Source organism: Cricetulus griseus, chromosome 5 (assembly GCF_003668045.3).
Source record: "Cricetulus griseus strain 17A/GY chromosome 5, alternate assembly CriGri-PICRH-1.0, whole genome shotgun sequence".
Taxonomy (NCBI): domain Eukaryota; kingdom Metazoa; phylum Chordata; class Mammalia; order Rodentia; family Cricetidae; genus Cricetulus; species Cricetulus griseus.
In genome coordinates this window covers 20,270,442-20,294,028 of record NC_048598.1, presented here as the reverse complement: position 1 = coordinate 20,294,028, position 23,587 = coordinate 20,270,442, and the positions used below count along the sequence as shown (strand labels likewise).

Sequence of the window (23,587 nt, the reverse complement as noted above, 5' to 3'; positions counted from 1 at the left end):
GGTTGAGTGGTAGGGACTTGGCTCTCCCCTTGAACTTAGGAGAATCTTCTACACTTGCAAATGAAAACGAATGTGGCAGATTCTGAAATGTCACAGTACCCTTCCCTCCAGTCTTCCTCGAGTGTAAAGAGCCTTCCATGGCTCTTTATTCTCCCAGTTTCAGGAAGATAGACTTAGACTGAACTTAGCTGCTTCTCTAGCCGTTGTGCAAGGCTTTCCTGTCTGCTGGGTCAAACTCTCTGTTTTTGTTTTTGTTTTTTTTCCTTTCTGGTAACTGTGTAGACTGTATAGAGAGACTCTCAAACACCACCCAGATCATGCAGGAGGCATGAGAGTTAATGCTGAGGAAGGTATCTATTAATAGGGTGCTACCAGAAAAATGGCTTTCGGTTGGGAGGTGGTGGTGCACACCTTTGATCCCCTGCACTCAGGCTGCAGAGGTAGACCCATCTGTGAGTTAGAGGTCAGCCTGGTCTACAGGGTTCCAGGACAGCTAGCCCTGCTACACAGAGAAAGCCTGCCTCAAAAAAAAAAAAATTGCTTCCATCAGAAGATGGCATGTCAGCTACCCTTCATTATCTTTTTTTTTTTTTTTCTTGAGACAGGGTTTCTCTGTGGCTTTGGAGGCTGTCCTGGAACTAGCTCTTGTAGACCAGGCTGGTCTCAAACTCACAGAGATCCACCTACCTCTGCCTCCCGAGTGCTGGGATTAAAGGCGTGCGCCACCAATGCCCGGCATATCCTTCATCATCTTAATAACCTCAAATTTACCTTTGAGGAGCCTTGAACTCAGATGATCCGGAAGTCCTTCAGGTCAGAAACAAAAAGCCCTGCCCTCCACCTTTCCTTGTTCTGCAACTTTTCTTATCATAACATCTTGCACCCAAGGATCTTAGACACCAGGGGCTGAGGTTGGAGTTGGCAGTGGTTAGCTCAATTCCCCAGTAATTCAAACATCTGATATCTCTTAGGTCCCAGGACCTGGCCTGGAGGCAGTCTCTTGATAGTTAGATGATTCCTTCTATATGGTGCTCAAGAAAGAATGCTTTGGCTAAACAATGTCTCTGTGGATCCTGGGGAATGTCCAGGGCTCTTAAGGAAGCAACCTCTTAGTCCACCTTGCCCAGAGAAGATCCAGCATGTGCAAAACAGAAGGAGAAGGTTGGAACCAGGGTGATGGTGGCTTCCTTGGCTGTTCTTTAGCAGCAGACAGGAGACTTGTGGAAGTTACGAGGATCTGGGAAGTTTCCAGGTGCAGAGCATCATGTGGCTGGGCAGGGTGTCTGTCTCATCATGGTCTATGTTGGTCTAAGCATCAGTCTATGTTGTCTCTCATGGCACACCTTACACGAGGGGATTCTCTGTCTCCGGAACTACTCTGTCAGTGCCAGCATCCTTCCTTTTTCCTGGTGAGGAGATTAGAAGGTTACCCCTCAGTGTTCAGAGTCTTGGCATACTTAGCCTGTGGCTCTGAATACTAGATGTCCTGAACCCAATCATCCCTTCTTATTTTCTAAAATCTTGGAAAAGGAGATTTCTCTTAAGGACAGGACATTCTTCTTAATGTTAACACTATGAGTTTTAGGGCTGTGCCGTGCCTGGTTGAATGACAAGAAGTCATGTGGCAGAGGTAGGACAGCCCCTGAACACACCGTGTGGAGCTTTTACATTATCCCAGGTGGCCACAGCTCTTTTATGAGCCTTTAAAATGCTAGGGTAAGTGAAAGGAGGCCATCACAAAGAACCACATAGTGGGATTCCATTCTTGTGAACTGTCCAGAATAGATAAAGTAGATGTGTGGTTGCCTAGGGCTGGGGGTAGTGCAGGGGAGGTGAGGAGTGTTGGCTAAGTGGTGATAGATAGTCTTCCTTTGGTGGGGGGGGCGATAGAAATGTTCTAAAATTGGTTGTGGTTTGGAGGTAAAGCTCTGGATTAACTTAAAGCCATTAAATTGAGCACCTTAACGAGGTGAATTGTACAATGTCTGATTTGTATCTCAATAAAATAGTTTTTAAAAACTGCTCTTTTCCTGACTCCTACCTTCTTACCACAGATCTTGGGGAGCAAAGGTTGTGGACCAGACCCTCTTCTTAACAGACAGGACCGCTAAATAGAGTGCAGTCTAAACTGTCCACGTACACCTCAACTTTCCTGTCCCTTGAGAAAAATGCACAAGTATCTGTCACCCCTGGATCCAATGCCTTGTCACAGAATAAGACCCCAGTCTTTTAGGATACAACTAACATAGCAAGGTCAGCAAGCTCAGCATGAAAACAGCCACAGAGCCTCTGTCATCTGAGATGTCCCTTCAGGGGCAAGGTAAGGGCATCTGGGCAGGTGCAGGAATAATTATCTGTGCGGTGCGTAGAGCCTAGAATCTGATCTGACCAGGTTTTCTTCGCCACTTTTCTGAAGGAGTTATCAGCCACTGGGGGTGGGGCTTCTCCCAGGAGTTCTTTTCTTAAGAATGGTTGGCAAGAAGTGAGTAGGATTCATCAATCCTTTTTCTCAACAACTATTCACCACTGCTGTTCCTGTTTTAGGAGCCAGGATGCTCAAGGGACCCACTGAGTGTGCCCCATCGTGACCCAGCCTTTGCTTTGGTCAGGCTCAAAAGTCAACAGGAGGAGACAGGTCCTTGGGATAGGGTAAGCGAAGGTCATCAAAGGAAGGATATTAATTAAACTGAAGTAGACATATAGAGGGGGAGTTAGGGAAGGCTTCCTGGAACACACTCCCCTTGAAGACTCAGTCTGATAGGGAAAGGAAAAAATCACAGAAAGTGTGCCCTAGGCAGAGAGAATATAATGCGCACAGCCCTGTGGGGAATGTGACCCAGCCGCTCATTTGAAGAATTGCTGAAGAAAAATCAAATTGTTCAGTCTGGTTGGAGACCCAAGTGTAAGGGGAGGGCCAAGACACGAGACAGGAGATGCAAAGGGGCCGGCCTTTAAATCTAAGTGGCGGGAGGTCTAGCCCCAGCTATTTCCTAGCATTCCCACCCCTTCTCCCCATGTTCTGCACTTATAAGATTACCTGAGCAGGGGCAGTGGTGCCATGCCCCAAGGAGACCAGCTAGAATCAGGAAGAGTGAGATTGGCAGGACCACCAGCAGCACATCCTTGTAGGAAGCCTTTCCGGAGGCTGCAACATGGAGGGTAGAGTCAGAGATGGGTCTGATGTACCATAGTCCCTAAACCATAGGTTACTGGTCCTTGGCCTACCTGCCTCATGATGGCAGCTGTCCCAGGGAGTGACCGTGGCCGTATCCCAGCTGACAGGGTTGGAGGCAATGCAGGTGTAGGCCACATCTTTGTCTCTCAGTCCCAGTGAGACACTTAACACCTGTCTATTTGAGAAAAGGCTGTGCATTTCCACCTCAACATCCATTGTCCCCTCTCGTCTCCAGCTATAGGTTATGTCACTGCTGTTGGGGGCCCAGCAGGACAAGAAGACCTGGCAGGTTTGGGGGGCTTGAGCCTCTTTCGTTGCAGCAGTGAACACTTGAACCTCGGGCTTAGGGACCGCATCTGTGTATGAATAGCAGAGCAGAGTGGGTTAGAGGGCTGCTGGGCGGAATCCAAGCTCTGTGTCTAGGTTCTGTGCATGGTGAGATGCCTCTTTGGGTCTTCGATCTCATTTTTTTCTTCCCGTGCCTGATTCTTTAGCTTGGTAGCTAAAGGTTTTATGCAATGATTTGCGTCAACCTCTTCAGCTATACTCTCTGCTGGTCTTCCTCACCTATTCCATTGGTTTGCAGGTCTCCCAAACGTGAGGGCTGTTTCAGACGTTGCATGCTTTTGTGTGGCTCATCTGTGCACATAAATGCTCCTGCCTCCTCTAAAGAAGGTCTTAGTCTGTATTGTGGTGTGTCCTCATACCCACACTGCTCCTGCTTTCACTGTCAGAATGTCGCAATTGCAGGTGTGCCACCAAGCCTGGCCTATTCTTTCTTTCCCTTCTGGCCCACCTAGGGACCTCCTATGCAGCCTTTAAGACCGCCCCCCATTCCCCAGTCAGATACAGTGCTTTATGCCTCGACTGTGATAGTTCAGGTATGACTCCACTCTCCAGGCATTCATTCTGCTCATGTCTTTTGGAAGCACTTCTTTCACAGTGTGCCAGTCAGTCAACAAGGGATGACAAGCATTTATTAGTTCAGGTGAGAACACACATTCCTGCACTTGGGAGCTCTCAGTTTGGTGACGGAGACAGACACTAACACGTGACGATGAGCAAGAAAATGATTGTAAGGGCATAAAATGCCATGAATGAGGAGCCTGGGAGGAGGGGCTCTCTCTCACCAGCATAACCTTGGCTCTCTTGTGCTGGCAAATTGGTGTTTGGTACCTGGGCTGCTAACCAATTAGTGTCCTGGCATGCTAAGCAGTGGCTCCTCATTCCTATATAGATTGATGAGTAAATCCCGAATCTCTAGCAATGGGGCCAGTGGGAGAGCATTACAGTGACAACAGGAGGGCCGGATCTCTGACAGCATTCCAAAGTCAAGCAGAGTAAAACCTCGTTAATGCCAGCTCAATCTGGTGGGATTTGTGATATGAAAAAAGAAATGATTTGCTGGGCATACTAATAGTATAAACAGAGATTACAGGGGGGATATTTACACCACTTAAGAGGACAAGCTGCCTCCAAACACGATCAGGCACAGTAGAAACACCCATCGACATTTCTGGTAACCGATCCGCTAATTCAAATCATTCTTATCTATTGTCAAAGCCGAGCTCCTAAGGACGGCTGCTTGGCAGCTTCCTGCAATTAGTTCTAATCACGCTATGTATTTGGAAGCAATAAAACAGCAATTTCCTTAAAATCTGTAATTCAGATACTGAGAACAAGGCATTTTAGGGCTTAGTGGTGTGGGTGCTGCATGCATTACCAAGCTCAATGTCCTTGTTTTACACGTGCAGCAGCTGAGACGGAGTAGGGAGAGGCTCCAGAGCCCGCCTGGCTGTGGAGGTCATTCACTGTACAAGGGCACTGGGCTAGGGGCTAAAGAGTGCTGAAACCCAGTCAGCATTCTGCCTGCTGAGATGTACAACTTGCTTCAGGCCTCCATGTTTCTGGAAGTGCTTCCTCTAGCTGTAAATTAGCATCCTGGATGGCTCACTCCAGGGCTTTGAGAACCCTCCCAGCACACGAAAGCTCTCTATCTCCTCTTCATCCTCTTTCCAGCCTCAATTCCCACTTTCCTTTCTTAAATTTGGACTCCCTGCAACCTTTAACATCTTTTGAGTTTTTACTGAAATACTGGTGTGGGCCCCACTCACAGTTTTGTCTCAAGTCACTAGGAAGATGAGATGAATGGGAGTTAAAAGGCCTGGAGCAACAGAAATGAATGGAGACAGGGGAGGGGAGAGAGAGAGAGAGAGAGAGAGAGAGAGAGAGAGAGAGAGAGGGAATAAGGGAGAGGGAGAGGAGAGGGAGAGAGGGAGAGGGAGAGAGAGAGAGACAGAGACACAGAGAGAGACACAGAGGGGGGAAAGAGAGGGAGAGAGAGAGAGAGAGAGAGAGAGAGAGAGAGAGAGAGAGAGGGAGAGCCTGAGAGAGCAAGCTTATTTTATCCTCACCCCATCCTTAGCCAATTCATCCACTCCAGCTGCAGGGATAAACACAGCTGCACACGGTGATGCTGGCATTGTGGAGCAAAGCCCACCCCATGGACGCTAAGAAATAAAAATAGTGACTATTTTTAGCTCTGAAGTAATGCAGCTCAGGTTGGCCTTGAACCCACAGCAACCCTCCTGCCTCAGACTCCCAAGTGCTAGGATTACAGGCACGTATTACCATACCCAGTAAAGGATCTTTTAGGAAAAGTAAGGTTGGGGCAGGGTTGGGGGGGTGAGGGAGGGTTGGTTGGTTTAGATCCTTGGTAGAATTGTTCTTAGTGTGTACAAAGCTCTGGGTTGAATCTTTAGCACTAACTTTAGAAAGAAAGAAAGAAAGAAAGAAAGAAAGAAAGAAAGAAAGAAACCAACAAAACTCCACAAAACAAAACAACAAAAACAAAAACAAACAAAACAGAAATATAGAACAAAATTCTATAATTAATTACAGTTCAAGTTGAATTTAGCTTTTAAGTAAAAACTAATTATGCCATTTGCCACATTTTTCCTTTTCCTTCTTTAGTGGTAATTAAAATAATAGTGCCACATGTAGTCTATGATGCTACCTCACAATGGGTCGCACTTTGCCCTGCACACCACTGTGCTTCATGCTCACGGGTGTTGTACATGGTGGGTATTATAAGGCTCATGGCACAATGAGGAAAAAGGTGACAGCCTGGTGGGTAAGTATCAGTTCCAAGCCTGCTGAGTCAAGGAAAAAACGAGCTGAGAGTGGAAGTAGAGAGAGTTTGGTGGGCTGGTGAAGCGGCTGCGCCTTCTTCGGCTTCTTCGTGAGCTGCTCACCTGGGAAGGGTGTAGGAAGCTTTTTTAGATGTGACTTGCTGGGAGCAGCTTTGAGAGAGTGACTTAGCAAAGTGGCCAAAGGCCGTGCCTTTCTGGATTCTAGTCCTCCCCAGCTCCCATGGCTCCAGATGCTCGGCTGGTAGTTTGCAGGAGGATCGTCAGGGAACCAGTGTTGGGTACACTTACCGTACACCTTGAGATGGAGGGTCTGGGTCCAGGTTTGACCCCCTGTGTCCACCATGAGCACAGAGAAGTTGCCACTGTCTCCACTTTTCAGAGGTCCAAGCTCCAGGCTGAGGTTGCCATGTAGCTGGACTCGGCCCAGGAAACGGGAGTAGTACAAAGTCTCCAAGGAGCCCCGGAAAAATGTGGCCAGGAGCTCCTCTGACGGCCAGAGAGATCGCCAGATGACTTCACGCACTTGGAAGCCAGAAGGGCATTCTGCCACCAGCAGCACCGAGTCCCCCACTTTGCTTAGCACTTGGACACTGATAACCACAATGGGAAGGAGTGCTGTAAGGACAGAAACCACCGTGAATGTGCCTGCGTAGGCATCTTGTCTACTCCTGGCAAACATCTGAGTTGCTTGGAATTGAATTAGGGCCCCTTCACTACCCAGCAGCTGCACCCCGAGTTGAGGGTGTAGTAGTGTGTGTCATGGATGGGGGAACCAAACAGGAAGAGAAACTGGTCTCTGTTCAAGGAGAAACCAGACCTCAAGCCAGCCACCAAAATAAATTAAGAATCATGATGAGAATAAGTGGCTGAACACAAATAGGTTAGTAGGGGTCCTCACTCAGCCTGGAGCCACCTTAGAGAAGAAACAACCAGAAGGAGGACTAGGAGTCAGCCAGTCAAGCAGTGGCTGCTGGAGTAGGGATGGAGGTGTGCTACAGGCTGAGGGGACAGCACCAGGAGGGATACAAGGGGGAGAGAGAGCATGGGGAAATGAAAGCGGTTCTGTGGACTGGAAGTAAGTGGGCGAGGCTGCCAAGAGTTGGGATCACACTGTACCATGAAGCAACATTGGTTTCTGGGCCTTTTATTCCAGAACAATGGTGTGTGTGTGTGTGGGAGGGCACTCGAGTGTGTCTGTGTGCTCCTATATGTAGTCTCTCAGTAGGTTTTAAACCAGAAAGTGACATGATGAAATGCCGGCCTAATGGTCATGGCAGGAGGCATGGAGAACGCCTAGGAAGTGTGGGAAGGCTGAGGCTGTTTATATGCATACAAGAGGGAGGTGATGGAAACCTGAACAGGGGAAGGGAACTGTGGGGCTGGGGAGAGTTGAGACAGAGAGATTAATAGTGTAATTAGCAAACTGTGCTATTAGATTAGGTCTGGAGAGTGAAGGAGAAAACTCAGAGAGTGTACCCAGGGATTCTTCGGGATTCATTGCCTATCATTATTTGTGCTCTGAGACAAGGACAGAGACAGGTGGAAGATGAGATAGCAAGATGCTGAGTTTTCTGAGGACCATTTGGAGTCTGAAGTCTGAGGAAGACAACCCTGCTTGAACTGCCCTCCTGGCTCCTTTTCTGCCTTGTTCCTGCTTACTCTGGAAGTATCACCTCTAACCTCTCCCATCTCTCACGACAAGTATACACTCTTTCTGCTTTCCCACAGTGATCAGGGATCAGCAACATCTCCCACCAGGCCACAAACTCTTTCAGGTCCAGAGCAAATGTCTTCATCATTTACTTGCTGTGCCCCAGTTTGATACCAGACTACAGGAGCCCAGTAAATTGCACTGAGTTTGTGGAAGACTGGCCCCAAGCCTGAAATAGGAGACTTTGGGATGCAGGGCTGGGTTAGGGCTGATATATAATGTATCCAAGTGCTGGGAGTTGGGATAAGGAGCCCTGTTCTGGATGGTCACTCTGCTGGCCATAACTCCAGTCCTTATCCACATCCTTGTCCTCTCTGGGCCCAGCCATCTCCATCCTGACAGGACACAGCTTCAGGGTTAACAGGGGATGTCAGTTGAGACTGAGGTTCAGGTCCTGACTTTGCCACAAATCAGTCGTGTGACCTTCAGTCTCTCACCTTCCTTCTCTAAGCAAGACAAGGAGGCTGTATAAGTGCTTGCTGTTGCTAGCAAGAACCTCTCTAAAAATGATTGAAGGTCTGAGCATGTAGTGAGTTCTCCTTTAGTCCTTGTGAGTCCCTGAAGGATACAACAGTGTCTTGAGGGTCTGTGAACTCCACCCTGGTCCTGCAGGGGCTGATCTTGTCATGTTGGCTCTTGTTGATCAAAGAGGAAGACTCAGGCACAGATTGATGAAGGGCCACCAAGCGTTTGAAGACTATTCTCAAGCCCACAGGGACCACGTTTAACCTGCTGTCACCTTTCCTCGCTACCCAACATCCATCTCACCTTGTACAGGGTACAGAGTGGGACCCCAGCATTCCTATAGGCTGCTGAAAACATTCCTCAGACCATAGGGAAGCCTGCTTTGCTTTACCCTCCCCTCTTCTCCCTGGACTGCAGAGGCCCCATGTGTCAGTACTGACTGACCCCCATCATCCCTGCATCCAACTTTCTCTCAAAGCTGCCATCATCTTAAGCTGCGCTGGGTTCTAGAACAGATGGTGTCTCCTGGATACAGAGGCCACTAGCGCTGCTACCCCATTTCAGCCAAGACCCCACTTAAGGTTGCCCTGGAGGGTGCTTCACTCTATACTTCTCCTTAGATTCTAAGTTCTTACTTGGTTTTGAGAGGCAGCTGTCTAGAGGTCTGATGAGGGCGGCTGGGGAGGGGCTTTCAGCTTCCTGAGGACAGGGTATCTGTCCATCTGCTCCACTTACCTTCGCAGAGAAGAAGACTCCAGAGGGACCACATGGCCGACATCCCCTTCCAAAGACTCCCTCAAAAAACCAGGATATCCTAGGCCAAATGAGCACACGAAATGAGCTGTGGTCCTGCTGGAAAGTCCCATGTTCAGAAGGAGGAATCTTGACTCAAAACAAGATGTCTTGAAAGTGAAAGCATCCCAAATAAAGTGGAAGTTGGCTGTGGTCCTGGCCAGGCTTAGCTGAGCTTTCAAGAGCAGATTCTTGTAAGTCAGCCTCTTTTTCATGCACATGGTTTGCCAAAGCATGGTGACAAGCACACCCACACAGCCCGTGTGCTCCTTGCAGATTGTCACCAGGCCTCTCTGCATCTAGCCCTGCCCATGGCTGTGTGTCTAATCACCATCATTGCCACAGAGAGCCCTCTGAGCTGCAATTCCGATCATCTCCTCTGCTTAAAATTCTTTGAAAGCCTTCTGCTGCCCACTGGATAAAGACTAAACACCGAGCTTAGCATGTGAGGCTCTTCAGTTTCTCCAAGCTGGCTGCCCACATCCCTTTTCCTCTCTGGCCATCCCGGTAAGGTTGCCTCTTTTTAGAACCATCCATTTGGCATTTGCGCACATTGTATCGGAAGCTCTGGAATGTTCTACCACTGAGTACCCCTATTCCTAGCAGGGAAGTTTTTCAAGATGTTGCCCTTGAGAAAGATTCCTAAATGTCCTGAGTGTGGATCATTGTGTGTTGTCCTACGTAGTGTCTAACTTGTTAGTTAAATGGGTATCATGCTTTGTATCATTGGATCAGGAATTAGACATATAGGATGGGAGCTGGTGAGCAGGAGAGGTTGGGGAGAGTCCCTGCCTGCAGAAACAGACACGCAGGGAAAAGTGCTGGCTACTGGCACACACACATTTCTCTAGACACAAGAGTCAGCAATTCATGAGGGGTCGGGGGAAGGTGTCTGTGGATCTGGGCAGGGATTGGCTGACAGGTACACTTTGAGCATGGCTTAGATATGAAGAGAAAAAGGAGGGCAGAGGTTCTGATGGGCCTTGAACACAAGGAAAGAGTTGTGTGTGTGAAGAGTCTTAGTGAGAAGGTACCAAGCAGGCTCCCGGAACAGTGAGGGGCGGTCAGGGAGTGGTCTTTGGAAGCCGAAGTAGGCAGAGTGGAAGGGGAAATTGGAATCTGATCACACAGGCTGACCACTGCGTTCAGAGATTCTCGAGAGCAGTGACTCTCCTTGTTAAATACCCGAGTTCCCATGATTGCTGGCTTAGTGGGTGGAGATGGGTCCAGGAATCTTAGTTCTAATAAGCAGTGTACCAGGTGAGCATGCCACTGATGGACTGAAGCAATGCCCTAAGAATCCCTGCTTGGAGGCAGGGGACTGTTTGTGTAGTACAGGCTGGGGGAGGAAGAGGAAGGGAGCTAAGAAACAGAAGGGCCTGAACTAGGAAGGACATGTCTGGAGAATAGATCTGCTGAACAGAAAAGTTCTAGCAGAGCTTGGAAGTTTCTGGCTGTGGGACAGAGAAGCCAAGGGAGGAGACTCATTTATGGCTCTCTTGTCAATTCTGTCATCTATTCATCATGCATTTATTGAGCATCTATTTAGGTGCCAGGTGCTGGGGACACAGAGATGAAAGGCTTAGCCCCTACCCTTAAGGAGTTCGAAGTTTAGAGGAGGAGATGGGATATGTAACCCAATAATTACAATCAATGCCACAAGAACAATGCTAGAAGTGTGCACAGGAGGCCATGCGAGCTAGAGGGCAAAGGCCAGGCCTGGGTGGGTGGGTGGAAGGCTGGGAGGCCTTAGTTTGAGGGAGCCTTAGAGTACAAACCAGAAGAGGGTAGCGGCTTTGAATGCAGTCTCTAGAGTTAGTCTTGGATCCGAGTTTGGCCATGAAGCCATGAGAAAAGTAACTTCTGTGTTTCAGTGTGCTCACCTGAGGGGTGGGGGTTCAAGAACTAGATCTCCCTCTTAGTGTTGATGATTTACCATGGATCTGGTCCACAGTGAGGCTCAAGTGTGAATCATGCCTGCAAGTGGCCAGAGCCAGGCAAGAGATGGCTGAGGAGGGAGACAGAGGCAGTTTGATGTTGAACAGGAGGCCCGATCTCACCTAGACTGGGAGCTCCATGGCAGCACAGAGCACGCCTCTCTCACTCTTACCATTCCTGTGCTGCCAAACGCGGGCTTTCCATGAGGTGATGACCCGAAAGCGCCTGGCAGCTGGTGGGGGGGGGGATTCTGGAGTGCACAAGACGAGCAGAGTGTGTGGGATGCAAGAGTGGGGGCAAAGTGGGCCAGACCCTTAATTCCTTTGGAGGACACAGTTGGCTGTCCCTGGTGGTCCTTTAACACGCCCCCTCAGCTGACCGGGAGAATGGGTTGCTAGGCTTGGAAAATATCCTACCTCCCCAAGGGGGTAAAGTCTTCCCTTCTGCTACAGCGGAGGGAGGCAGACTGAAGGAGGAGGCACTCCATTCCAGGTGCAGGGAAGGGTTAAGTCTTGAGGCAGGCAGGTTCTCCCCAGAACTGCTGCTAATCACTGGTTCACACCACATTAATTACCCAGCCACAGGGGGGAGTGTGTTAGAGTAAATTAGCAGGTGAGTTCAAAGGGGCCACTCCCTGCATTCCTTAATTAGGAGAGCAGCTGGCAGCCAGGGCTGCTGCTCCTGTCTCCCTGGGGCCTTTCTGGGAAGATGGAGGCAGGAGGCGTCTGCGCACACTGAGGATAGAGAAGTGGTTTCATCTGCCATGTGGTGCAGCCTGGCTCTCCCCATTAGCCCATTTCTACTGCTGGCTGCAGGAAGGGTCATCAGGTGGCCCAGCAACCTGCCCGAACAGAAAACCCAGGGCGGCTTGGTGCAGAGATTCAGGCTGAGAGGGATTGGGTGAGGGTAAGCCAAGTTGTGTTTGCAATGTCCAGTCTGCAGGGGCAGCATGGGGCCATGCTTCTTCCACAGAGAGAAGGTTGAGAGAAGGCATGAAGTCGGAGAGACAAGAGAGCCGGGCAGGGAAAGAGCCTAAGGCAAAGTGGCTGTGGAGGAAAAGGCATTCAGCAGGCTCCTAGGGAACCAGGGGTCAAGGGAAAGGACCAAGGACCGGGTGTTACTGGGGAACGGGTAGCCTCTAGGTGCAGCTCTGAGGGGAAATGTACAACTGGGCCTGAAGAGAGCAGGCAGAACTCTACTGCTCCCTCAAACTTGAAGGAGGGTGTTGTGGGCTGAGATCCTGACCAGACCACATCAGGTTATTCCTACTAGATGAGTTTCTAAAAAGCAAGACATTGTTTAATCAGTTCATTGGAAGGAGGCTAGTTTATGTTCATGGGGTCTCATGTGTTACAGGCTGGCCTTGAACTCACTGGTAATAAAGGACGACCTTGAACTTCTGGCCCTCCTGTCTCTACCCGCTGAATGCTGGGATTACAGACATGCCCCACCACTTCCAGTTTATGGAGTACTAGGGGATTGAAACATATGCTTGGTGCATCCGAGGCAAACACTCTACCTGTTTTGGCCCCAGCACAGTTCCAATCTTACCGGAACTATAACTTTCGAAATGTCTGATTGGCTTTTTGTTCCTCATTATCTGCTTTTTCTGGCCTTCTCTGCCTCCTGGAGCCCAGCTCCGCTCAGTTTATCAGGCACCTTTGCTAATCTTCAGTGTGAGTGGGTTGCTGCTCTATGAATTGCTAATAGATCATGTAACCAGTTTGAAGTTTTCTTTTTCAATACCTTGTAAGCCACACCTGCGAGATCTGTTAGCAGATGCTAAGCCACTGGGCCCCAGCAGCCCCTCCCTAGCCAGCCTTTTTGGGCAGCTGTGGTATGGCAGGAAGACAGGGCCTGAGGCAAAACACGTTGGGAAAGCACTACTTCGGCCACGTCCTAGAAATAGCCACTGTCATTGTTTCTGCATGTATGCGTTGGATATACCTTACTGGTGGCCCCTGAGATGGTGTCCGCATGGTCTCCTACCTCATACCCTGGCTCTAGCCTGTTGTAAAGAGGCAGAAGGGATGATGTCTTTAGTGAACCAGGGGCGTGGTACAGAGTGGGAGAGAAGGAACAGTGGGAGGGGGTACCTGCAGGAGAGTGGGTGGGTGGGGTGTCCATCTTAGGGCCCCTCTGCTTTTGAGGCCGTTATATACCTTTCTAGAGATGGGAAGGAAGGCTGCATAAAAGGAAACAAAGCCACCATGGGGTTTTACTGAGGTAGAGAGGGGAACTCTACATGCACCCTTCACCAACACTTGTTGGGTTCTCAGCTCGTGCAGACCAGTGCACCAAATAAACACTACGCATGCATCCAGTATGTGCAATCCCCATGAGGTCAGAACTCACATGCTGGGTGGCAGCAACCCTGTGTTGATGAGGAAAGTGACCATCACTATTGGTGTGCTCCATGTGGAAAACATTCCAGAAATAAGTAGACAAGGGCTACTTTCTGAACCGATTGAGGAACTCCACCGGGTCTCTGCTGAGGCCCTATGAGCAGTGTGAGAGGCAGAAGCAGAGGCAGACTCAGAAGGAACTGAGACCACAAAGGACACAGAGTTTCTCATTTAAATAAAAATGTAGACTTTATTTCTTAGCCAAATCTAAACCAACCTGGAATTGAAAGGAATCCCAAGGCACGAAACCCTCTTGCTTTCATTTGGTCCTGCAAAATTGTATAGCCATGTACAAAACCTCTCTCTCTCTCTCTCTCTCTCTCTCTCTCTCTCTCTCTCTCTCTGTCTCTCTCTCTCTCTGTGTCTCTCTCTGTCTCTCTCTGTCTCTCTCTGTCTCTCTCTGTCTCTCTGTCTGTCTGTCTGTCTCTGTCTCTCTCTCTCTCTCTCTCTCTCTCTCTCTCTCTCTCTCTCTCTCTCTCTCTCTCTCACACACACACACACACACACTTTTGAGATGGGGTCCCATATAGCCAGGACTATTCTGGAACTCACAATGTAGCAGAAGATGATGCTAAACTTTGATCCTCCAGTCTCCACCTGATGAGTGCTGAGACCTCAGGTACCCAATGCCACATTGGGTTTCTGAGGTGCTGCCAGGACTTTGTACATGCCTGGCAAGTACCAACTGAGCTGTGCTCCCAGTCCCCATATTTTAAAATGTAGTTTACCGGTGAAAGGGTCAGAGCTAGTGTAGGTAGCACATAAACTTTGAGTACTGAAGGGACCGGCCAGCAGAGGGCAGCCACGAGGCTCCCAGCATCGAGCTTCCTTCTCCCTTCTTTAAGAAGCAATTCCATGCTGCTGCACTACCCTCCACCCAGACACTGAAGCCTTGTCCTTTAGGTAGTATGAATCTATAGAGCCCGGGTCACTAGAAAAAGGCACATTCAACACATGCATCTACATGCATAAAAGGTTTGCATTTAACTCCGACTTGGAGAGAAAAAGATTTTTTGTAGTACCGAATGTGTGGGGCTGCAGGTGGGCAGTCCTGTGACTAGTGACATCAGATGCCGGTGGCACCAGGCAGCTCCCAGTATTCTCCAGTGCCCTCCCTTCCTCAGTGCCAACAGGGCCTGTCCCTTGAGAACTGATGGTGTCCCTTTTCCCCTGTGAGATGCCTCCCCTCCCCCCACAGACTGGATGTGGGGCCTTGGTCTGGATGCTAACACCCCACAAACCAGGGATAGTATGGGCTGAAAAGTATGGGCACCCTGAGATAGCTCTACTCTCTGCACTTTGGGGGAATTTTCTTTTCTTTTTTGTAATGGTTCCTTCTGGAAAAAAAATTGCCGTTTATTCCTTTCTAAACCAAGGGAAAAGGATATTTTCAGTTGGGCACACAGGGCTGTAAAGACAGCAGGGAGAGCAAAGTTCCTGAGTAGCCTGTGTGTGTGTGTGTGTGTGTGTGTGTGTGTGTAGATGGGCTTTGCATGCGTCTGAACCAACAACCTGTTTTTAGTTTTTTAAAATTTCCTGTCCATTGTAGACTTGTACTTTTGTAGACTGTAATAAAAGCAAATTGCTAGAAAGACAAAATGAAAAGGCATACCTACAAAATACAAGCTCTAATTTTTTATGACTGTATTAAACAAACATAAAATTACCGTCAGATTGCTATAAAAGTTTCTAAATATTTTTGGTAACTTTTATGTTTATCACAGATTTCTTGAAAGCAATTCACAGACCAGCACCAGCCTGGGTCACTAGTATAGGGAAAGTGGGACAACTCAGGAAGGGAGGTGGTCTGTGGTCCCTGGGAACAACTGGAATGGCTGGAGGCTTCCAGGGCCTTAGCAACAGTGTTTTCCTTCATGACTGACACATCTATGTTTTGAGCTTCTATTAAGGGGACAGTTTTTCTATCAAGGGAGTAGCAATGGCTTGGGTCCGCAAGCACACTTTGGCTGATCCATAGGAGTCCTCTGCCTCAAGAATGTCTGGCTTGGACAGGCTCTTCGAGTGGCAAAGAGAGGGGGGCTCAGTGTTGCCTGGACATGGATAGGATTGATGATCAGAGAGGCCAGGATGAGGGAGGAAAGGGGTTGGGGTGGGAGAAGGGAAGGAGGAAAAGGGAATAGAAGTGAAAAAGTAGATGATAGCCTGGGCGGTCTTTCTAGTTCCCCCATCTTCAGGGCAGAACCATAGGCAATTAAGGGGATGGATGCGTTTCCATAATGTGTCGTGTAAACAGATCAGCCCCCTTGAAAGCACTTGCAAATTGCCTAGGGATCGCATTGAAATTCAGGTCGTCATCTAACAGGTCTGGGGTTGGGTCTGAACAGCTGCTTTTCTCTAAGCACCAGGTAACAACAATCGTGTTGATGTTGGGGAGCCTGGGGAGTCACTGTGTATGATGCTAGCAGGTTTGCGGTGCCTGGAGGATAACACTGATTTACCTCCTTTGTAGGTAAGTCAGATTCTGCTGTCTGTGATTCCAGTAAAGCTGGGTCTAAAGGAGCACGTGTGTCAGATCCTTTACTGAGTGTGGATGCCTCACAGCAGATGACCGACATGAACAACACGAAACAGATGTACATAGTTCTTTTAACAAAATAGATTTACAACCATTAAAAAACAAACAAGAAAGCAATGACAGACTTTTCTGGTGCACTCTTCAATCTGGAGCTCTGGGCAAGCTGAGTTCTGTCTCCCAGCTGAACTTGCTCAGAACTGCAGGTGAAGGCAAAGAGAGTCCTTGCTGCCTTCAAGGCTCTGGCTCCGTTGCCAAGATTCTATGAAATTATCTGGGCAACACATTTGCTGGCTGACCTTGGTTTCTGAGATTTCTGAGAGGTCTTTTAGTCCTGTAGTCACAGCTTCATACTTCCCTTTCAGGATAAAGGCAAGCATATTCTATTTATCTGTGTGTATTTATCAACAGACACACATCTGTCTGTACTTAGTTACCTAGTATCTTACCTATTATCTTATCCTTTGTTATGTTACCTATGTTATCTATCTATCTATCTATCTATCTATCTATCTATCTATCTATCTATCTATCTATCTCTATATACCCATCTATGCATCTATCATTTATCATCTCTATCATCTATTTATCTCTATCATCTCGTATGTATGTATGTATGTGTGCGTGCGTGCGTGCGTGCGTGCGTGTGTGTGTGTATCTATCTATCTATCTATCTATCTATCTATCTATCTATCATCTGTCTATCTGGAAGAAAAACCCTTTTCCATTTGCATTGAAAAAAGAGATCTGTGGCTCTGGGTCCAATGTTACTTCTGGAACTCTCTCTCTCTCTCTCTCTCTCTCTCTCTCTCTCTCTCTCTCTGTGTGTGTGTGTGTGTGTGTGTGTGAAGGTGGGAATTGTTCATTCCTATGCTATTGCCTGGTTTCCCACTCAGAAGAGAACCCACATTTCAGAAGTCCCTGGCCAGGAATAGGGCACAGGGGCTCCCTCCCTGTGGGCCCAGGAACTGGATGACCCACAGAAAGAGCTGGGAGCAACTGGGGAGCACTGGGGGGCTGGAGGCTGGACATGGGTACATGTTGGAGGGAGCACTGCACTAACAGGGAATCCTGTCATCAGACACCAAGGGGCTCTTGGCTGGTGGAGCCGCCGGGCCCAGATCATTAGTGGAGATCTCACCCAGCTGTGGTTTTTTCGATGGTTTTTTCACCGTTGCATAGATGTGATTGTCCTGCAGGAAAGTTAGGTCAGTACAGGGAAAAAGACACGTGACACGGTTAGGAAGGGCAGGGATTCCTGCTTACTTGTGCTTCTGTGGGGAGCTCCTCAGGTCTGGCTGTGGAAAGAGAAACATTCAGGTCAGGCTGTCTGCATTCATCTCCTCCCACCTCTTGGCTAATGCCCTTCCCCAAGAGAGTGTAGACCCCTTTACTTCCATTTAATTTGGAAACAGGAAGAATTAAGCATTGGGATCTTCCCATCCACCTCTGGAGCCGAATCCATCTTTCTCTTACCATGCAGAAATGTCTAAAGGAAATGTCACCTGGACAGGTTCTAGACTTTAGATGAGAAAGAAGGAGGGGATGGGAAGTTGGATGGGTAAAGACTGCTATCCTGGAAAAGAAGCTAAACGCTAGCCCGCACCCTAACTGGGTATCCAGTGAGGGAAGAAATTGGTCCTGGGCTTAGAAAGAACACCTTTCAGATTCTTGGATTCATGGGGATGGTCTATCATGATGAATAAGTGAGCTTCCGGAAAGCTCATCAAAATTTTCTTGGCAGAAGGAGCTACCAACTTGAATAAATACGTCTTGCTTTAGAAGTCTATTAAAGCAATCACTTTCGCCCTAGACTAAATAGAAGATAAGAATGTTGTCCCCATGGAGGGAGAGGTGGGTTGATCTAAATATCTATAGGAACATTTAAAGACCTAGAAACAAATTGGAACCGAACATCCTTGAAACTGATAGCCATTCCTTTAAGTATGGCTTGAAGTAAATGGGGCTTCAAGGGGGAATAAACATGTAGATGTACAAAGTGATTATTTTGAAAGCCAGCATTCATCACCAAGACAGGGAGAAAAGTGAGAGATCAAAAGTTACAAAGAAACTCAAAAATTCAAGCATCTGTTTTTTTTTTTTTTTTTTTTTTTTGTGCCTCTTCTCTACAGAATTATCCATGTTAGAATTTTAACCAGCCTTTTCAGAAGATAAACACTGGAGGGATTTGGTGCGTGGTCTGCTTGTCCCAGAATGGGACCTTACCAGGCAGCCACTTACGATGTACCACTTGAACCCATTACTTGTAGCTATACTTTATCTGATTAATTTAAAACCTCATACTATCCCTGAGAGGGAGATAATTTGATGACTCTTAAGAGAGCTCTGATCAAGCTACAGAGTGGCAGGGTTGGGAGTTGGGCATTGATCTGTCCTCTCTATCATATTTCCCTTCTGATGTGTTAGTATCCAATGAAGACTCACCCTGGGTACCACACTGTCCACGGTGGGTGTATGAGCATGGACCTGTGCATCCTAGCTCTTATTTACTATCTATCTCTTAGCAGACGTGAGGATGGCTGAGTTTAGCAAGAGAGGCTTAAGGCCTTCTTCAGCTTTTTATCCCCCGTCATATTCAGTGCCACAGATTATCTTTCAAATGTGAAGGCCACCAATATAAATCATATCCGTCTTGTAAGAATTCTTTGGTTCATGTTTCCTTTCATGCCTGAATGTGTAATAGTGGGTTTGTATCTCTGTGACTGTGATCATGTGAGGCTGGGTATCTCTGTGTGTATACTGAAAACTCTCTGTGTCCTTCTGAGTGCTCCTTTGTGGGACTTGGGAGGAAAAAAAAAACTTCTTACATGGGACTAGGGAAAGAGAATGGCTATGTCTGTCAGGCTGTGGTTCGTCAAAGGCTGGCGAATGCCAGAGATTTAGCAAGTAAGGAATCAAAAAAGAGTTACTAACCGTCTTTTTTACAGGGCCTGAAGAAGTGAATTAGAAACACAGTGGCAAGGACTATCCCACCCAGCAGGCTTCCAAGTGTCCAGGCAATTGACCGTTTGCTGTTGGTCCAGGCAGACAAGACTTGAGAACCTGTGAATGGGGAAGTAACTATGTGCATTTTAGAAATTCAGAAATACATTCCAAAGGAGACACAATGGACAGCTTAAAACAAACAAACAAACAAACAAAAAACAAAAACAAAACCCAAAAAACAAAACAAAACAAAATCCCCCAAACCAAAACACATGGCCTGGAGAAGCCTTGTAAGTGGGAGAGAAAGATGGTGCGGAGGGTGCTAGCGACTGATCATACTATTGGCCATGTCACCCCTCCCCCAGGGAGCTCCCCACCCTCTGCCAGTTCAGAGGATAGACATTCCGATTGGGGTCTGTAGACCCCTAAGTAGAGCCTGCCATAAGTCATTATTATGCTAGGTGTGGTGGGAGGTGACAGAGGAGTGAGATCTGGGTTTCAGAGACCGTGTGGGACAAAAACATACCAACCAAGGGAAACTTCTTGGGCTCACTCCTCTCTCTGGAGACATTATTTTTAGCTTCACAGGAATAGTTCTGAGCACTCCACTCTGACCTCACTGAGATGAGGAGGGAGGCGACTCTGTCAGCGGAAGCCAGGGAGTCCCCTAGGATCTCTCCATCAAGGTAGAATGAGTAGAAGATTGGAAGGGAGCCTCTCTGGGCCTCACAGAGAAACTCCACCTTGTCTCCCACAGCAGGGTTTGTGGCTTCATGTCGTAGAGTAACCGCAGGATGGGATACAGGCACTGGATGGCACATGGGACGGGAGAGTCAGTTTGACTGTCCAGGATCCAGGATACCTTCTCCCCTGGGACTCCTTACCTACTTCCAGGGAAGCCTGCTGCCTGATGTCTGGACCCCTGAGGAGTGTCTCTCTTCCCTCATCTACTTACCCTGTACTTGGATCTCCAGCTGTTGACTTTGTTTCTGGATTAGGCCATCCTCAGTGGCCACCACACACTGGTAAAGCCCAGAGTCTCTCTCCTTGATTTCTGGGATGTGGAGTATTGGGTTGTGACTCCTGTTCTGCATGACATGACCGTCCTTGTAGAAAGAGTAAAAGGACCACAGGTCTAGCTTCTGGGGGTGCAGCTTTGTCTGACACCTCAGGACAAGTGGTCTCCCCTCTTGGAAGTATGGAGGGAGGACAGAGCTCAGCACAGGGGTCTGGAACAACTCTGGGGAGACACAAGCCCAAGGGTCAGGAAGAAAGTCCCAGACAGCATAGCCCTGGAGGCCAAGGACTGACCTCTGCATCACTCAGCTACCGCTGTGAGACCCTCTGCATCAAACACACAGTTTCATCCTCAGAGCCTGTTCATTGTCCTCATGCAGTGAGTCTATAATGACTCCTACAAAGCCAGGTCCTGGGAGAACCTCAGAAAGTCAGAGCCAGAAGACCCCCCCTTAGTGGTTGGTTGTGGTCCTCAGAGGGGAAAGATGGGTAGATATGCTGGCCCCGGGCTCTTCCAAAACCCTTGCATACTCTGGCTACATGTTGGACATCAGTGTGGATATCTCAGGACCTGATGGATTGGCTCAGCATCATTTAGAGTAAGGGGTCCTAGAGAGCCACTGACTTTCAGGATCCCTGAACTGTACCTTACTGTTCCAACCAGACTTCTCTAACTGGTGACTCACCTTGGACTTCGATCATGACTGGTTTTGAGGCTTGTTCAAAATGCATCATTTTCCCACTGCAGCTGTAATTCCCACTGTTTCTCACTGTTGCTGACTTTATAGACAGAGGGCTGTTGTCCACAGAGAAATTAAGGAATTTTCCATCTTTATAAAATTTCACCTGGGACAGTGTGTGGTTCACTGCGCTGCATTGTAGAGTCAGCGTGTCTCCTTCAAACACAGGGTTTGGCTGGACTTGGAGATGTACCCTAGCTGTGAGATATGGGGACAGAACCAGCAATGGTACCACAGGTACCACATTGCTTTACTGCTCTCTCTCTGTTCCAGATGTAGGCCTCACACTAGGGATGGAGACTCCTGCACAGTGCCTTTGTTTCTGGGTCTTCATGCTAGACCAGGGCAGGGCAAGAGTTCAACTTCCTTTTCTTCTGCTGGTCTGCTCCTGGCCACTCTCTTTAGTCCTCTGCTTCTCCCAATCCACCCCCCCCACCCCGTGCCTTCTCCTGGCTTTCTTCCCTCCCATCTTCCTCTTCCCATTTTATTTCCCTCACCACACTGTCAAGTTTTCCAAGCTGATTTCATCCTCCCCATTGTCTGACCTCATTCCTCTTGACTCTGTTCCCACCTTCCTCTGTTGGTTCAAATCCCTCAGTGTGGCATTTTCTTCAGTCATTATGCCTGATGAGAGCGACATAAACACCCACCAGGAAAACAACAGCAAAAAACAAAACAAAACAAACAAACAAAAAAAACCCCAACTTTTGGTCTAAGCTTCCTAGCTTAGATCTAGCGTTCATCTTTACCCCGAGAAGGGAATTCCACCCTCCATCCGTCTAGGTGAGGTGTGCTTTCTCTGTCTGTCCTCTCTGAGCTCTGATGTGGACAAGAGAAAGGCTCCCAAAGATCTACCATCATCTGTAGGGCAGGCGCGTTGGGTCTGTTCCCAGGCTGTAACTTTTTGACATGTAAGACACGACTAGCTCAGACTGCCTCAGGTGTCTAGACAAATGGTCTAAGAGTCATGATAAGTAGTCAGATAAGGAGTGCTGGCATTGGCTCTAGCACCTCCTGCCTTTGCCTGCATCTCCCTGGATGCTTAGGGCCTCCTGCTCTCACCTAGAAGCAGAGCAGTGATGTTCAAGTGCTTTCTACTACCGCCCTCCTATCGGTTCCAAGAGTGAGCTTGTATCACAGAGGTCAAGATGTCCACAGCTCAGAGATTTTCCTCTGCTTGATGGAAAGCACCATGAAGGCTACAAGACAGGAAGAAATGGAGGGCAGAGAAGCTGAGGAAGGAAAGAAGACTAAGACAAAAGTGGGGCTTCCCTGACTGGACAAGGGACAGGAGTCCAAACCTTGGCACCACAGAGCCACACTGCGAGGAGAGGCAGCAGCTAGAGCCATGTTTAAGAGACTATGAGGGACCTCAGAGCTATCCTGCAGAGACTCCTGTGACACTAGAAGCACCTGGAGCCTGAGCCTGAAGAGTCCCGTTCTTCCTTTTTCCTGGACTCTAGCTAGGGACTCTGATGATGGAACCTGCTCTGGGTCTTCCTTGCAAATGGTATTGTTGGCCCAGGAATCAGAAGAGACATGTTAGACTTACAGTTTGTCCCAACACAGGAATCTGCAAGAGATCAAAGTAATAGAATTAAGTTAACTAGCAGGAAAACTTCCACATCAACTAGTAGCATTTATACCATTTAAGCTGCCAAATACCTAGGCCCCAAGACACCTAGCACCTACTGCTTAACCACCTAGTCACTAAACCACTCAATCACTTCCCCCAGCCATTTAACTAGTAAATATTTATAGTGGACACATTCCCTGCCATACCCAACCTACACCGGATCAAATTTTGCCCCCCCCCCCCCCGCCCCACCAGTAGGCCTTTCCTAGGACTGCAATCAGAATTCTTCATAGAATCCTATTGCATCACTATTACTCTTTGGAGTACTAAGCAATATTTTAATTAATTTGTGAAACAGGGTCTTACTTTGTAGCCCAAGCTGCCTTGGAACTCATTATATAGCCCAGGCTGGCCTCTGTTCCTCTGACTCATGGAAATGCTCCTTTTTCAATCTCCTGGGTGCTGAGATGACAAGTGTTAGCTACCACATCTGGTTTGAATTTGTCTTATTAATTTGCCAGCATGTTATTGCTTAATTCTTCTCTGTTCAGAATGTAATCTGACCACATGTCTTAATGGCTATGTTCCTTATACCCAAGACCTGTACCTGGAACACTAAATTAAGTATGATGGTTAGTCTTCTCAACTTGGTTGGATTAAGGAATGCCCAGGAGATTAGTAGAACACACCTCTAGGTGTGTCTATGAGGCCATTTCCAGGGATAAGTGGGTCATGAGGGCTCTGTTATAATGAGTGGATTCATCCTCTGATTGTTTCAGAATATGATGGTATTTTTGGGAGGTGGCCAAATTAGGAGATAGAACGTAGGGAGGAAGTAGTTTACTGGAGGTGTGCCCTGGAAGGGAATATCCTGTTCTCTGTCCCTTTCTTGTCTACTTCCTGGTTACCATGAGGCAAGCAGCATTCCTCCATCATGCCTTTCTACCAAGGTCTTCCTGCTTTGCCACCTACAAGCAATGGATCCAGTTGACCATACATTGAATCCTTTGGAACCATAAACGAAAGTAAGCCTTTCCTGCCTCAAGTCAATTTTCTCAAGTAGCTTGTGCCAGTAACTGGAAGCTAACTACCACAGGGTGGTGGGTGAACCAGGGGCACACCCGTGTGCCGCATGCT

General features: G+C 48.1%; 2 protein-coding genes across 2 annotated transcripts; both read right to left on the bottom strand.

The window, feature by feature from the left end:
- Positions 1-556: 556 nt before the first annotated feature.
- Positions 557-9,367, bottom strand: Slamf8 (SLAM family member 8). Its single transcript, XM_027419077.2, has 5 exons — positions 9,239-9,367; positions 6,616-6,942; positions 3,226-3,531; positions 3,038-3,145; positions 557-1,406 (listed from the first exon to the last, which is right to left on the bottom strand). The coding sequence occupies exons 1-5, from the start codon at positions 9,279-9,281 to the stop codon at positions 1,345-1,347; spliced, it is 846 nt and encodes a 281-aa protein (XP_027274878.1). The 5' UTR covers positions 9,282-9,367; the 3' UTR covers positions 557-1,344.
- A 7,862-nt stretch (positions 9,368-17,229) lies between these two features.
- On the bottom strand, positions 17,230-21,493 carry Fcrl6 (Fc receptor like 6). Its single transcript, XM_027419049.1, has 7 exons — positions 21,372-21,493; positions 20,821-21,068; positions 20,073-20,357; positions 19,644-19,925; positions 19,106-19,225; positions 17,438-17,469; positions 17,230-17,364 (listed from the first exon to the last, which is right to left on the bottom strand). The coding sequence occupies exons 1-7, from the start codon at positions 21,491-21,493 to the stop codon at positions 17,230-17,232; spliced, it is 1,224 nt and encodes a 407-aa protein (XP_027274850.1).
- Positions 21,494-23,587: the final 2,094 nt, after the last annotated feature.